Genomic DNA, 17184 nt, shown 5'->3' on the forward strand with positions numbered 1-17184 from the left:
TGTTACTCTTCTGATTTTTTATACAGATGATGTCGGTTCTACAGCCCAAGTTATTAACATTTTTTTAAAGATTTTTTTAAAGAATTATTTATTTATTTATTTCCATTTGTTATTGATATTTTTTTTTTTATTTGACGAGAGAGAGAGAGAGAGAGAGAGAAAGGGAAAGTGAGAAAGCAAGCCACCAGGTCCAGGACTTGAACCATGGTTGGCCATGTGGGAATCTAGCACCCTTATCCACCACACCACCTGCTGGCCCCCAAGTTATTAACATTTTAAAGTTAATATTTTAAAAAACAAAGACTCTACTGCCTTTTAATGAAGTCCCCTGACTGTTGTTTAATTGAGAGAATCGTTCACTTTTTTGTTTGTTTGTTTTAAACAAAGTAACATGGGATTAAGGGTCATGCTCTTTTTTCACTTAAAAGCACCTTGAAACGGGTGTACAGATGCCGTACAGTTTAACAGGAATACGGCCAGATGGGCGCTCTCTTGCAGTCAAATTCAGCTAAATAATTCTTTTGTAAAAATGTGCACATACCTGCATTTTGTTTTTGAAATAATTAATCTAGGTCTTTAAATCATTTAGGAACCATGAAAATATACACCAGGTATATCTGTGTTCTCTTTAGACTTCTGCCCTTCCATTATTTTTAAAAATTCATGGCAAAAGTAACAATAGAATCTGTTTATATTCTCTCTGTGTATACATACATGCACATAATCATACATAATATGCATCTATGTAACATTCATGACATCCAAATGATTTTTACCAGAGAGAGAGAAAGAGAAAAAGCAAGAAATCTTCCCCTGGGGGGTTGGCTATGCCACAATCCCTTTCCTTCCATTCTCCTCTCAGGATTTTGGACATGCATGCACATGCACCATGCCTCCAAGTCTGGGACTCAAACCGTGGTTGACTACATGGGAATCCAGTAACGTAACCATTATGTCATCTGCTGGTCCTGATATACAAATTTCTAAGCTTTGTAAGAATGGCAAGGGCAGAAGCTACCTTCTGTTCTGAACCTGCACCTATCCTTGGTCCAATTCTGAGCACATGCCCTGGAGAACTGAGCATAAAATGAATCCTTGCCTGGGGATGGGGAGGTCGGAGGCTCTATGACTCCATGGCATTGAACCGAATTCCCTCCTGTGCACAGGAGAGGAGAAGAGCTCTTCCACCCTTTCCCCCTGTGCTCTCTCGGGGAAGGGTCACTCCCTCTCTTTGGGCATGATGTGGCAATGTATAACCCATTGGGCGAGGTAGATTTAAGCTGTGAAGCTTCCAGAACTCATCCTTGTGCCTTAGAGTACGGCAGGGCTTTCTGTCAAATGAGGGACAAGGGGGAGGATTTCTCCAGCCCTGGCTGGCTCTTCAGCTCTGTGATGCTTTGTGTGACAGTCACTTGGATCCTGTCCCCCAGTTCCTTCGGTGTGTGTTGTGGGATTTGGGGGGTGTGTTTTATAGGACCAGGATCTCTGTGATCCTGCTTTTTCTCTCTGTCATGCTCACGGGTACCCTTCTGGAGTATGTTTTCTTCTTCTTTGTGAGGTAGGATAATATCATTTTCCCCCTCACCAAAGATTGTAAACTTCCCACCATAGGAACATGAATCTAAAATTAAAGGCAGGTATTGTTCTATTGTTTTCCCCAAATTTTACTTATTTCCTGAAAGAGAGAAGAAGGTGTACACATGTGCATGCATGCACTCTCTCCAGTGTCTCTGTGCCACGATCCTCTCCCAGCCCCAGCCGGCCAGGATTACAGGCACTCTGATCGTGTTGAGGCAGACCCAGGATGTGAACCCAGAGCCCTCTCACATGGTCTCCATCATTACACAGCAGCATCCCCACCTGTGCCACCATGACTGGGCTTCATTCTTACTGCTGAAGCTGTACGTTTGATTATTTCTTAGCAGTGGGCTTTCTGAGTTTCCTCACCAACCAGAGGGTCAGGGTTCTGGAAAGCCCTGAGGTCCTGAGATTTGGCAGGGGAAGTGAGCAGAGCCACCAGGAATGAGTAAAGTATAATATTTTAATAAAACTAGTAACTAATCCTGCCAACGGAGGGGTTATAGTAACACAATATAGACTTTAGACAGGACTGCAGCCCTGGGGATTCCTGGTATTGAAAATTATGTTATTTCTTCTTTGTTTGGGTAGTTCTATCTGTAAATGTCATTTAGACTTATTTTGTTCATCTCTTATAAATATAAAGACAACTTTTTTCTTTTCTTTTTTTCTTTTTTGGCTATTGTGTGTGTACTTGGGAGAGAGAGAGAGAGATATCACCCCCAGGGGGAATGGCCACACTGCAGTCCCTGCTCTTCCAGTCTCCTCTGAGGATTTTGGGCACACATGCACCTGGCATATTTTTTCCAAGCCTCAGGGTCCAGGATTCTAACTGCCCAGTCAGCCATGTAGGATCCAGCCTCCTTAATCACCCCACCACCTACTGGCTCAGGATGACTTCTTATAGATTGAGTTCAGTCGTTTCTGCTATGGATAGAGAAGACATTTAAGGTTGTAAGATTGGATATTAAGGTGGAGAAGAACTCATTCATCACCCACGCATGTTTAGTGCTCATCCCTGTAGGAGAAAATATTGAACTAGTAAGCGGTAGAAGGACTTGGTGTAGTACGGCAAAGTGTATTTTCCATAGTAACAAAGTTTTTTCTGTGGATTTTTTAAAAAATGATTTAATTTTATTTATCGTTATTATAATTTTTTAATTTGTCACAGGGCTCGTGCTGTCACCAGAGAGAAAAACACAAAGAGAAAAAATGAGAAAGCAAGCCACTAGGTCTAGGACTCAGATCATGGTCAGTCATGTGGAAGTCCAGCGCCCTAACCACTGCACCACCTACTGGCCCTCTATGGACTTTTTGTTGTTTTAGAGAGAGATTTTTGCTGTAGGGCACATGTGCTAACCAGAGAGACTAGAAGCAAGAAATCACCCCCCAGCAGGTATAGCCACGCCACAATCCCTTCTCCTCCATTCTCCTCTTAGGATTTTGGGCAAGCAGGCACACATGCCCAACATGAATGTGAAGCTGCCAGGTCCAGGACTCAAACTGCAGCTGACCACGTGTGAGTCCAGTGCTGTAACCATGATGCCATCTGCTGGTCCCTCTATGAACTTTTCTTAATTAACAGCTTAGGTTGTATCTATACACCTGCTCGTCTAGGCGTTCATAGGAGGTTGGACTCCTGTTGTCTGTTTCTCAACGACTCACAGGGGCTTAGTCGTGGAGTTGAGTTTTCACTCAGCCAGTTCCTTTCCCACCCTGTAGGCTGTGTGTGTAGTATTCCTCATGGACAGGGACCAGCTGTAGTTCTCCAGGTAAGTTCCCTTGAAAGCTACTGTCAGAGAGGCCACAGAGAAGGTAATGACTATTTTTTAGTCATTTACATGGTGTCCAAATTCTCAAGTCGGCCCGTTTGTATTACATTGAAATCATCGTAATTATATCACAAAGCGCATTGAACAGTCTCTTCCCTTCTGTCTCTGTTTTTCCTTGTAGATTAATTGCCTAAGGAACTACAAAACCTATCAATCCCGAAAACCTCTGTGGTTTTATAACACTTCTCTCAAGTTTTTCCTTAATAAACCAATGCTTGCTGATGTTGTCTTTGAAATACAAGGTATGGTTCAACTTTTATTAAGTTCATTATTCATTTGTACTGTTTTCCCTCACTTTCTATTTCAGCTTTAACTGCTTGGGGTGAAGGAATGACCGTCCTCTGTTACAGGATGTAGATAAAGGCCACCTGAACATCAACAAAGTTCTCCCAGGAAATGAAGTATTTTATTAAAATGAGAAAATACATTTATATTTTTAAAAATATCTTCTCCCCTACCATAAGCTTCATTAACTTTAAGAGACCAGCAAGGAATGAGTGTTCTGTAACATGTCATTATATATTTTTGTTTCTTTGTTTCTTTAAGTTGGATGGATCTGAAATCAGCCCTTTTAAAAATATTACTTCTAGCTTCTTTTATTTTTATTTGAAGAAAAATGAACCATGAGTTGAAGGTCATGTCTGGCCAACATCAGGCACCACCAGGGACTGCTCTAGTTATTCCTTACTGTGTTCTGGACATTGTTGTCACCAGGGCACCTGAGATTTTATTTTACTTTTTTTTCTGGAGGGCGCATGCGCTCACCAGTCAGAGATAGAGAGACAGAAAGTGAGAAATCCCCCCCCGGGGGGATGGCCACGCCACAATCCCTTCTCCCTTCTCCTCCATTCTCTCCGCGGGATCTTGGGCATGCATGCACACGCGCCCGTCGTGAGTTTAAGCCATCAGGTCCAGGATGCGAACTGTGGTCGACTACGTGGGAGTCCAGCGACATAGCCATTACGCTAACTGCTGGACCCCAGTGCTCCCTAGTTTTAATGAAGGTGAGCTGTTTTAAGGCCCATCATTGATTACTCACTCAGATCATTTTGTCACATTGGTAGACGGAAAGCATAACCTGAACAATAAGTTGTCCAATTCCTTCAATCATGCAAGAAGAGAAAGAGGTGTTTCCAAATGAATGAAGTACAGCTTTAGAGGGGCTATTACTAAGAGGGAGATAGCGTTTTGATTTTATGGTAGAAATGTGGTAGCTAACAGAGTCATTTCCTTTTACAGATGATCTTTCTCCAAGAAAGATTCATTATGCGTTTAACTTTGAGCTCTTGCCAAGACAGTGAATTGGAAACTTTCCAAAGTATCTTCCCACAAGGTCCTGTCAGCTCGGGGTGCCATGTGAGCTTCGGACACTGAAAATGGGACATTCCCAGTGACCTTGGGCTATGTCAAAAATGATTGGGAAAAAATAAGTTGAAAAAAGGCCTTATATTTTATATAACCCTTTCATCATTTTAGAGAGAACTGAAACTGACTCAATTAAGTCCCTAAATACTATTGCACCTCGATTTATTAGTTGCTAAAATAAAAATACAAAGTTGTTCTAAAGCCAGCTTTCATAAATTATTCATTATAAGTAGAACTAGTCTTGTTGGGAATAAAGCCCCAAGTGATTCTGAAATTCCCTCATTACCTTCTAGAAGAAAAATCCCTGTTGATGAAGGCATTTACTAAAAATGCTTGGTATGTTCTGTACGAAAGGAACAGAGGGAGAGATAAGTTTGTGCAGATGGTCTAAGACACTTCAGATCCCACCGAAAAGACTGCATACATTGTGGAGAGGAAATGTGATTGGTAAATTCAGAAGTTTTTCTACCTTTCTAAAAGTGATTTTTTTCACATGTCCAGTTTAGAAAGATGGAATAACACGTCCTGTGTCCCGACGGTGACATGCCGCGAGACACGTGCAGTGACTCCCTGGGGGCACTGAGGGCTCCTCTTTAGCCACTATTTAGGGCCGATGGGACTCACAAAAGGTGTGAGGCGTGGGGGCTAGCCCTTCCAGAGGCTGTACCGCTGTCTAGGGTGCCGCTTTTCACATCGGGAAGAACTGGTGGTCTGAAGGTTACTACAGCAGAGCAGTCCCATGTTTCCTCCAGTCCCCAGTGAATCCTGATCACGGAGTACAGTGTTTGGCCTGGTGGGACGAGCACCTCAGACCTCCCCGGGTCATGCTCAGCTGCTGGGTCCGTGGCCTGGGCTGACCAGTCTCTTGCTCAACTGGTAATGGGTGATCGGGCACAGGAGAGTTGGTGATGTGTCACTTCTTCATGATCACGTTCTCGTCTGCTGTCTCCTTTTACCTAGGTCTCCTAACTTGAGTGCTCGGTGTTTCCAAACAGCCACCCACTTAGAGGCAGAGTCTTGGGTTAGTGTCCAAATGACTGATTTCAGCCTTTGCGTGCGTGTTTAGGAAGTTCGGCTGTGGGAGAGAAGCCATAGCTCCTGGTCTCATGAATTTAAAATGAGCACCAAGACAGGATCTATTTTGGGACATCACTGTGTCCCCTACGTTGGGAACAGTGAACAGTGACTTGATGTTAGCAAATGACGATTGCTATTGAGATGAATGATCCCAGACTTGGGGATCAATCATTACAACATGAATGCTCTTCAAATAGACTTTGCATAGTTATAAACTTGAAGGGTGAGAGAGGGTCTGTGTCTCTGCGTGGATGTTCATTTTGTCACACATTTCTATTATCTTTTTCTTTTTTCTTTTCTTTTTTTTTTCTTTTGAGAGAGATTTCTAACCACAAGGCATGTGTGCATTGGAGATACAGAGACAGAAAGTGAGAAATCACTCCCTAGGGGGACAGCCATATCACAATTCCTTCTCCTTCAATCTCCTCTTAGGATTTTGGACACACACGCACACATACACCCTGCATGAGTTTCAAGCCTCTGGGTCCAGGACTCAAACCTTTGGCCATGTGAAAGTCCAGTGACGTAACCATTACGCCATCTGCTGGTCCCATTGTCATACATTTTGAGAGCAACTTTTCTTAAGTAAATTGAATATGAATGAGTAGCCCCATGTAATCTATCCCTGCCTTTTCGTTGTGCTATAATATAGGTATCAAATTTGCTAATAATTTGCATAGCATACATTAACACCTGCTTCTAATTAGCGTAGAAGGCATTAGCCCCCTACATTATATTAATGTAACTTACCAAAAAAGATATTCAAAAGGAATATGCAGCACTTGAAAATATATGCTATACTGGGCCAGCAGGTGGCGTGGAAGTTAAGGTGGCTGGATCCCACATGGCTGACTGCACGGTTCGAATCCAGTTGGATGAATCTGAGTGATTCTTGCTCCTTTCCTGTGTTAAAACGCCTGTCCAATGTCTCACTGAATCGAGTGAGGGATGTTTAAATTCACCTCAGCAGGGTCACTCTGGCAGCAAGCTTAATTTACCAGGGCCAGTTCTCTGATGCACTTCTGGACTTCCTCCAAAATGTATAGGGAGAAGTAGAAAAACCAGGGCATTCTAAATGAGGAAAGAGACCAAGGACTTCGAGAACCACTGAGCCAATTCGTCTCCTTGAGTGACAAATAGTGCAGTATTTATTGGCGAAGAAATTTGTGGCTTTTTATCTGTCTATGAAAGTCATAGGTGATTATTATAGCTAAATTGTAATGTGTGTTGGACGATTCCATTTAGAGAAAATAGGCTTATTTTGTTCAGAAAAATGTAAAAAAGGGTCTGGAAGAATATATGCCATGTTATGTGCAGTGGTTATCTTTAGAAAATGAGACGAGTAGGTGGTGAGTACAAAGATGTTATAGGTGAACATGTAGGTTGTCGGATAATAGGCCAAGATTTTTTTCAATATCATCCATATTCCTACTCCCCAGTGCAAATTGCTTTGGTTTTGGCATGTTTCCCTCTAGTCATTTTTTTCTTTAAAAAAGGAGGCTAGGTAATAATTACTGTTTATCCAACTGTATACCCTTTATTTTTGAACTTGTGTCATAAACATTTTGCATAGTATTAAAAACTTCGTTTAACACTTTTAGTATCATGGGAATCAGCAGTTAGCGTAATGGCTATGTCGCTGGACTCCCACGTGGTCAACCGTGGTTCGCTACCTGGACCTGGTGGCTTAAAACTCATGCCGGGCGCGTGTGCGTGCGTGCCCAAGATCCCGAGAGGAGAGTGGAGGAGAAGGGATTGCAGTGTGACCATCCCCTCTGGGGGATGATTTCTCGCTTTCTGTCTCTATGTCTCTGTCTGTTTGGCGAGCGCACACACTCCCTATAGTGAAAACCTCTCCCCCCCAAAAAAAAAATTTTTTTTAGTATCATTACATGGCAATATCCTTTTTTTACTGCAGGCATAAGTTTAGATATTTCCTACATTTTGCTATGAGAAATAATAGCTGCATTGAAGATTTAGTATAAATATCTCACTCTGACATTAGAAATACTTCTTTGAATTAGATTCTTCTTCCTTTCTCCTCCTACTTCTGTTCCTCCTCCTCCTCCTTTTTCTTTAAGGGAGAGGGAGAAAACACCTCCCAATGGGGTATGATCGTGCTGCAATCTCTTCTCCATTTCTCTATCCTGTTGGGATTTGGAGTATTCATGCCCATGTATTGAGTGTATTTTTCAAGCCTCTCATGCTGAGACTTGAACTAGGGTCAGTTAGTCAAAGGATATGAACATCTGTAAGCCCCCATATATATTATTAAGTGACTGTGTGTTTGTAGTATTTTAATCTGGAATCAAAGAGCCCAGATTGTGTAGATCAAAAGCCAAATCTGTTTCGAGACTGGGGACCTTCAAGTATTGAGACTTCCTGTATTAATTATTGTTAATGTAGTATAATATAATAATAGCACTGACACTGGCAGCAGCCCAACTAGAAATCATATGTGGAGCTCAAGTCTTGGAACAAAAGTGTACTTTGGTATTGGTATTCCTGAAGTCTCCTTGTAGTTTTAATTTTGTCAGAGGTATAGGCACTCACCAGAGAGAGGTGGAAAGAAAAAGAGAAAGAGGAAGTGAGGAAGCACCACCTCCCTCCCACCCCATGGAGAATGGTCATAGTACAATTTGTTTTTCTCCATCTTTCCTCCTTTTGGAATTTTGGGCACATAACGCACACACTCAATGTGTTTTCCAAGTTACCAGGTCTGGGACTTGAACCATGGATTCAGCCATGTGGGATCCAGTACCTTAACTACCATGGTGCTCAAATCTTGTTAAGAGACAGGGCCTTGCTAGGTTACCTAGGCTGGCCTCCAGCTTGTGATTCTCCTACCTCAGTCTTCCCAGTAGCTGGGCTCATAGGTGTGTACTATACCATGCCCACGAACAGTGTCAAATCTTAACTATGAAAAATTGTTGTTTTAAAGAATTATTTTATTTAATGTATTTGTTATTTATTTTTATTTTTAAATTTGTGCTCACCAGAGAGAGAAAGTAAGAAAGCAAGCCACCAGGTCTAGGACTCCAACCGTGGTCATCCATGTGGGAGTCCAGTGCCTTAACTACCACACCACTTGCTGGCCCCAACTATAAAAATAAATAAATAAATAAATAAATAAATAGCGAAGTCTTCAGGTAAACCGAAGACTTTTTGTCTATATACTTTACCTAAAATACTTATAATGGAAAACATACGTTTCCTAAGATTCACATTTGTGAAATAATCCACTTTAGGATGTAGTACAGCTTGTAGATTTCTCTTGAGCTAAAAAGATAACCTTTTTTTTTCCAGGAAAAAAAAACTAATCTAAAAAATTGTACTTTTGAAACCTGAGTAACCTAGTATAAAGAAGCTGTAACAGATGTAATATTTTATTTTAGTATATGGTAAATACAGAAATCTCTGGTAGTCATATGAAGTATCTAGGAACCTTGGGCCTTTTCATTTTGTTTCTCTCTTATGGTTCTTTTCTATAGAAATTTCTTTAAGCCAACATTAAATGAACCCAAAGAGAGTTTGGCCTTGACATTTTCAAAAGACATGTTTATCTTTTCACTAGAAAATTGATGTGTTTTTTGCCTAAGTGATTCATCATCTGTATCCCATTGGTGGTTAGTACAGGAAAAACTCATTATGTTCGTCTATTTGCATATTTTTATGTGTATTGTTTAAAACTGTGACTATTGTATTGTAGTACATGTTCACAACAGAACCGTTTATAACCCGAAAGCAGTAATTGGAACAGATCACAAACGGAAGTTGATGTTTCGTAACTGGAAATAAAATGGTTTTCCAAACTGAATTCCAAGCTTCAATTGGCTTAAAAATGCTTTTAAGACATCAAGTGTTTTGTGGTTGGTTTCCCCAACTCTGTTGTAACCACATAATCAATGGAAAATTCCTGTTCAGATTTCAAGGTTCCACCCTCATCTGATATCCACTTGGTATTTTTGGTTAACCTTCAATCCCTCTGCTTAAACCGAGTGATAGTTCAGAAAAGTCATGATACATTTTTGCATAGAGAAACATAAAAAAATGCGACGTGACTTTTTCGATGATTCAATAGTTCATTTGAACTGTGCTTCTGATTTTTCTTCTTGTCTTTTTCTTTTTTAAAAAATGATGACCTGTTTATCTTTACATTTTAAAACCTTAAAATTATAATCGAATCTCATGATCTGTTATAAATCCTTTGCCAGTTGCTCATATCCAGGATGGGCCAGCAAGTGGCTTGGTGATTAAGGCCTGGATTTCACACGGCCCACCATGCACTTTGAGTACAGAACCAGCAGCTTGAAAAACATACCGGGCAGGAACCAGCAGTTAGCGTAATGGCTATGTAACTGAACTCCCATGTAGTCGACCGTGGTTCAAGTCCTGGACCCGGTGGCTTAAACTCACTCCAGGCATGTGTGTGTGTGTGGGTGCCCAAGATCCCGAGAGGAGAATGGAGGAGAAGGGATTGCAGCATGGCCATCCCCCCTGGGGGGTGATTTCTCGTTTTCTGTCTCTCTGTCTTTCTGGCGATCACACGTGCCCTATAGCAAAAAAACAAAAACAACAACAAAAAAAAAACATACTGGGCATGTGAACATTTGTGCTCAAAATCCTGAGAGGAGACTGGAGAAGAAGAGATTGTGGCATGGCCATCCCTCCTGGGAGGTGCTTTCTCACTTTCCCTCTCTTTCTTTCTCTCCAGTGAAAACACTTAGCTTAAACAAATATAGATAGATGATAGATAGATACAAATGTGTGTATGTATATATACTATGGATATACACACACATACACATATGTATAATCATCATGCGTCTGCTGTGGAATGGGTCATTTTCAGTTGATGGACAGTGTCACATTGAGGCAAAGAGAGGGATAGGAACGCGGGGAGAAGCCTCTGGGCATGTGTGTGTTGACCAGGTAGGAGGGCTCCCCAAAGGTGCCTCCTTGCTCCTGGGGGAGGTTTGGCTAGTCAGTGCTGAGAGGTGGACTCGGAGCTGGCCCTGGCAGGTGTTGATGTGAATCCTGAAGGATTATTGGCTTTGGAGAAAGCCCTTGGGTATAAATGAAGCTCTTTGCTCTTTTCTTTTTTTCCCTGAGTCAGGAGATTTTTTTTTTTGCTTGAATTGAAAAGTCACAAGTTCTGGAGAACTCGATAATTGTAACTCTTTTAGCAAAGAGTACAAGGAGGTTCTCAAAAAGCTCATGGAAAATGCATATTATAAAAAAAAAGCTGTGTGTAGATTTCAATTTTTTTTCAGCTAAATAAACTCGTGCTTTGGTTCTGTTTTTCCATTAAAGTTTTGAAGTCTTTTCCTATGCCCCTGTGATAACTATGAGACTTGAGGAATGCGTAGGTAAACTGACTTCTTGGAGCAGAGTGGTTCAGCTCCTAGAGCTGTCACTCACACTCGCGGTATTGTCTTCTCCCACACTGAAGACCTCTCTGCTCCAGAGCAGGGGTGGCTTTGTCTTCTTGGTCTTTGTATCTTCAGTCCCAAACACGATGTGTGGTCCATGGCAGGTGCTCTGTGATCTGTGAGCTGACTCAGGCTGAACCGGAGGCTGCAGTGTGGGTTCATGGCTTCCTGACGTGGTGGGAGGTGGGCTATCTCACCTCCCCGTGAGCCCTGGGCCACCTGGGCCCGTCAGGCACTGCTTTTGTGTGGGAGATAATGACTGGAGGGTTTGGCAAGTTGTCCCTGGAGAGGCACTGCAGTCTAATGAGGCATGGGCCGAGGGGGCTCTACAGTTCCAAGTATCTCTACCTCTCCCGACGCACGCATGGTCCATGTGGCAAGGAGCAGCTCCCGGGGGAGGTGGCAGGCTGGGGGACAGCAGGGACCAGGGTTTTCACGAGTCTGCAGTGCTGTCCTTGCACCATGAGAGATTCTCTTGTCACCCCTGCTGTGTCATGTCGACTGCTCACGGTTTACTGCCTACTTTCCTGCTCTGAGAACAGGAAGCCTGGCCAAGACTGTTCTGAGTTTGGCCAAGAAGGGAGGTGCAGAGGCAGGGGTGGGGTTTTCTGAAGCCAACTGGAAAGGACAGCTCTTCTCTTATAAAAACATGAAGCATAATTTCTCATTTAGTGTTTGTGTCTTCGGGAAATACAAACTAAGTAAAAAATAGGTGCCTAGCTTACAAATTGTGGGTTGCAAAGTCCACGTTTGCCTATCTTCATTGTTCGGTTTAAAACGAAGACGTCTCTGGATTCGTGCTCAGTAGCATCCCCCAATCTGGTTTCCACCTATCAGATTAGCCGTGCGTGATGGAGTACCACGCTCAGCAGGGGAAATGCTAGAACGTGCCTCTGCTGTGTATCTTACTGTTGCCCTTTTGGACTTGCAGGTACGACGGTGCCAGCCCACAGGGCTATCCTGGTGGCCCGCTGTGAGGTGATGGCAGCCATGTTTAATGGCAATTACATGGAAGCCAAGAGTGTCCTGATTCCCGTGTATGGTGTTTCCAAAGAGACCTTCTTGTCTTTTTTAGAATACCTGTACACAGACTCCTGCTGCCCAGGTAAGCAGTAGCAATGCCAGATAATATGCAGGACTTCACAGTTCATGGGGAAATGAATTAAGCATGGGGTTGGTTTGGTGCAGACCATTTTGAGAACCATGCATTTTTTTTTTTTCATAATGTGCATTTCCATGAACTTTTTGAAGATCTTTTGGCACTCACAATTCCCTCCTTATCACCTGTTTGGATAAACTGCTTTCTGGGAACTCGGTTTTCTTTTAAGGTTTGTTAGAGCTGATGTCACAGAATGTGCTCAGTGGTTGGAGTGGTGCTGGGACCACAACAAACTTTCAGCCTGTTCAAGCGGAAGAGCAGTGTCTGGGTGCCACCTGTGTGCTCTCAGACCCTGGCTCAGCGCAGGTGTGCTGCCCACACCAGCAGGGAGTACTGCCGGAACAGGAGGTGTCTCCTGTGGGCACCAGCAGCCACTCTCCTTTTGGAGAATGGGGTGGAATGCACTTTGTCTCTTTTCCAAGAGAGTTTAGCACCTGCTTTGTCATGTAAGGTCTGTCCAAGACACTTTTAAGGACTGTCAGGACTGTCAATATCCTGAGATTCCTTTAGTCTTCTTTCTGGTCCAGAAGATGTGGGATTCTTTCTTTTTCTTTTTTTTTTTTTTTCGGCGAGGGGGAGAGATTTTCGCTATATGGCTCGTGTGCTCGCCAGACAGACTGAGACAGAGAGACAGAAAGCGAAAAATCACCCTTGCAGGGGGGATGGCCACACCGCAATCCCTTCTCCATTCTGCTCTCGGGATCTGAGGCATGCACGCACACGCGCCCGGCGTGAGTTTTAAGCCACTGGGTCCGGGACGCAAACTACGGTCGACTACGTGGGAGTCCAGCGACATAGCCATTACGCTAACTGCTGGTCCCGAGATGTGGGATTCTTTAAGTTGCCAGAGGGTACATGCACTCACCAGAGAGAGGGAGGGAGAAGGCGAAGAGCACCTCAGTGTGGTCACCTCACGGTCCCTTCTCCTCCATTTCTCCATTGCATTGAGACTTTGGGGCACACACGTACATGCACCCAGCCTGTCCTCCAAGTCGCTAGGGCCAGGATTCAGACTGTGCTTGACTTCCCTCAGCCGCTAGGCTATGGGACCAACCTGAAGATAGGAGTTTTAAAGGCCTCCTTCTGACTCCTGCTGCAGTCCGTCTCTCCTAAAGCTGATTTCTCAGAGAACTTTTCCTGTGATGTTCAGAATGCCCAGTGGGCTCCCGGATTTCACACACCAAGGGCTACCTTTGACCAGAAACCAGCCCTCTGTGGCAGCTACAATTCGGAACAAATGGTGCTGGCTTCCTCTAGCTGGGTGCATCTTGGAGAAATACTGGAAACCCTCAGTGGGCCTGCAGCCCTGGGATGCAGTCCTGGAGCCCCCTCTGAGTCGTCCTCACTCTTTGGCCACCAGATGGCGCCCACCACAAACACGACTAAGTCTACTGTATCTTCGTCCAGGAGCCTGAGACACGCTCGTACATGCCAGCAGATACAAAAAGAAAATACACACTGCAGACCATACCTCGCTTCAGGTTCCCTGCTTTCATTTTTAGACCGGGAAGATTTCCTGTGTTTCTCATTGAAATAAGGTTTAAACAGTGTATGAGCTTACTAGCAAAAGGTTTTAGAGAGTACCAAACAGAAAATTCCTTCTTTAATTGAATTAATTCTAGTCTTGTAGCTGACTGTGGAGTATTTCAGAGCCAGATATAGTTGTCACTGTCAGTGTTTAAGACTGACTTATCTTTTTTTTTTTTCTCCTTTTTTAATTTGCAAGATGACACATGTGCTCACTGAAAAGAGAGAGAGCACCCGCAGTGGAGTATGGTCCTGCTGCAGTCTCTTCTCTGCCCATCCTGTTAGGATTTGGCGTGTGCACGCACGCACGGTGTGTTTTTGAAGCAGCCAGGGCCAAGATACAAACCACGTAGTTGGCCATGCGGGATCCAACTTGTCTTAACCACCAGGCCACGAGGCTGGTCCTAGCTTATCTTTTTCAGGGGAGAAGGAATAGAGATAACTTTAAGAAGTCACAGTTAACACTGGCCACATACCCTTTGTCCCATGAGCACACTATTTAGCATACATTTTCTCAGGTGACAAAAGATTAAAGGAGAAGAGAGTGACCAGGAATGAATGTTACTTTTGAAAAGGGGGTAACAGAAATATTCGTTTTTTATTAGGTTGTCGGAAAAGTCATGCACATTTTTACATAGTCATGTCATGGCTTTTCCGACAATCCAATATCATTATAAATCCTCTCCATTTTCCATATGCCATAAAAAGGACTTGGTTTAGCTATCCAATAGCATTTACACAAGCAAATGGGACAGAGAGCTGGGCACTGCTGGGGTTTGCCAGGAGGGGCATCTGTTCGCAGGCAGGTGTTGCAGGTGGCTGCTGGAAAGCTTCCTGATGTGCAGGATGGAGGTCTTGGCTATGGCACAAGTGCTTGTACATCAAGTATAAAATGATAAAATGCAAACCTTTAATTACATAGATGGGCTTTTTAACTTTTGTCAATTTAGAAACAACAAGGATTAAAAAAAAGGCACTGAACTTTTTTTTTGGGGGGGGTAGGTTTTTGTTATGCGACGCGTGCGCTCTCCAGAAAGACAGAGAGAGACAGAGAGACAGAAAGCGAGAAATCACCCCCCAGGGGGGATGGCCACACTGCAATCCCTTCTCCTCCATTCTCCTCTCGGGATCTTGGGCACGCACGCACACGCATCCAGCGTGAGTTTAAGCCACCAGGTCCGAGACTTGAACCGTGGTCGGCTACATGGGAGTTCAGCGACATAGCCATTACGTTAACTGCTGTTCCCAAGGCACTGTACTTTTAAAAATGAAAACTGCGTGATTCTGAGTTTACAACCCAGGGAACAAGCAGAATATTATATGTAATTTCCCTTACTCAGCCTCAGAGAAGGACTCCTGGCTTATCATTTTTAATTGATGAGAAATGAAAGCATTGGTTTGTATAGGAAAATAATAATAACTATAGGAAAAGATACTTTAAAAATCGATGGAAAGTATGGGGGAAAATAAGTCAAAATAAATAATCAAAAAGTTAAACTCAGGGACCAGCAGGTGGCATGGTAGTTAAGGTGCTATATTTTCCCCATGGCTGGCCGTGGTTTGAAAATTATACAGGGTGTGTGTGTATGGGGGGGGGAGGAGGAGGGTGCCCAAAATCCCAGGAGGAGAATGGAGAGAAGATTGCAGCCCTCTCCCCCGGGGAGTGATTTCTCACTTTCACTCTGTCTGTCTCTGTTGAGAGCACATGCCCTGTGGGAAAAATAAAATAAAAAATAATAGATTGATTTCTGAAGGTGAAAGTTTAAATCAATTCTTCTTATTTACTTATTTATTTGGAGAGGTTTTTGCTATAGGGCACATGCGCTTGCCAAAAAGAGAGAAACAGAAAGCAAGAAGTCACCCCCCATGGATGGCCATGCTGCAATTCCTTCTCCTCCATTCTCCTCTCAGGATCTTGGGCACACACACACACGCACCCGGCGTGAGTTTAAGCCACGAGGTCCGGGACTCGAACTGCAGTTGACTACATGGGAGTCCAGCGACATAGCCATTACGCCAACTGCTGGTCCCAATAGATTCTTATTTTAAAAGAGTAATTGGGCCAACCTGTGGCCTGGTGCATAGGGCAGCTTTTACCACATGGCCAACTGCAGTCCGAGACCTGGCAGCTTGAAAAACATGTTGAATATGTGTGCTCAAAATCCCCAAAGGAGGGACAAATGGTGTGGCCATTCCTGGGGAGGGGGTACTTTCTCCCTTTCCCTCTCTCTATCTCACTCTGCTGAGCACACGTACCTTCTGACAAAGATTTTTTAAAAAGGATAGAGCCCCTTCCATGGCGTGATAGGTAAGGTGGCCGATCCCACATGGCTCACCATATGGTTCGAGTTCCAGATCCAGCAGCTTGAGAAATCCCCAGGTGCCTGTGCGAAAGGGGAGAGAGAGAGAGAGAGAGGAGGGAGAGAGGAGAGAGAGAGAGAGAGAGGGAGAGAGAGGGAGGGAGAGAGGGAGAGTAGACTGTGACTTGATCAGTACCCCCGGTGGAGTGCTCTCTTCTCCTCCTCACTGTCTTTCTGCATCTCTCTGGTGAGCTCATGCACCCTCTAGCAAAAAAAAGAAAAAAGAAGAGTAATAGCTTAGCATGCCGACTCCCTCAAGACGGTTTTCTAAGCATTCTGTCCTGTACTGGATGATATGGTCAGCATGGTTTTGGTTTTTGTGGCATGCGTGTGTGTTCTTTTAGGTCATAAAAGAGATGGTTTCATGGCCCATTTTCTCTCCTTCCCTTCCTCATCAGCTGGCATTTTCCAGGCCATGTGTCTCCTGATCTGTGCGGAGATGTACCAGGTGTCCCGGCTGCAGCACATCTGTGAGCTGTCCATCATCACACAGCTGCAGAGCATGCCCAGCAGGGAACTGGCCTCCATGAACCTCGACATCGTCGACCTGCTCAAGAAGGCCAAGGTGACTGGGCCTGCGTAGCGGGTGGTGTGTGTGTGCGTGTGCGTGTGTGTGTGTACACACATCTATATAGCGATCCACAGTAAATGTGCAATATAATAAGTACACATTTATTATTTTATATATTCTTATTTACTATAGTAAATATATAAATATAAGTATGTAATATATACAAGTATATACACACACATATGTAGATATATAATAAATGTGTACTATATATAATGAATATATATTTATTATTTAATATGTTACTTATAAATATATATAAATGTATAGTATATATATTTAT

General features: G+C 43.4%; 1 protein-coding gene across 1 annotated transcript in view; it reads left to right on the plus strand.

Moving 5' to 3' along the window:
• The window catches only part of RHOBTB3 (Rho related BTB domain containing 3), a 74025-nt gene that overhangs the window by 41206 nt on the left and 15635 nt on the right, over window positions 1-17184 (plus strand). Inside the window, exons 8-10 of the mRNA XM_006169853.1 lie at window positions 3532-3652; window positions 12216-12389; window positions 16729-16895. Of these exons, the coding sequence (XP_006169915.1) occupies window positions 3532-3652; window positions 12216-12389; window positions 16729-16895 (462 nt within the window). The remainder of the gene's footprint in view (window positions 1-3531; window positions 3653-12215; window positions 12390-16728; window positions 16896-17184) is intronic.

Source organism: Tupaia chinensis, unplaced genomic scaffold (assembly GCF_000334495.1).
Source record: "Tupaia chinensis unplaced genomic scaffold, TupChi_1.0 Scaffold147554_1, whole genome shotgun sequence".
In the NCBI taxonomy this organism is placed as follows: Eukaryota; Metazoa; Chordata; class Mammalia; order Scandentia; family Tupaiidae; genus Tupaia; species Tupaia belangeri.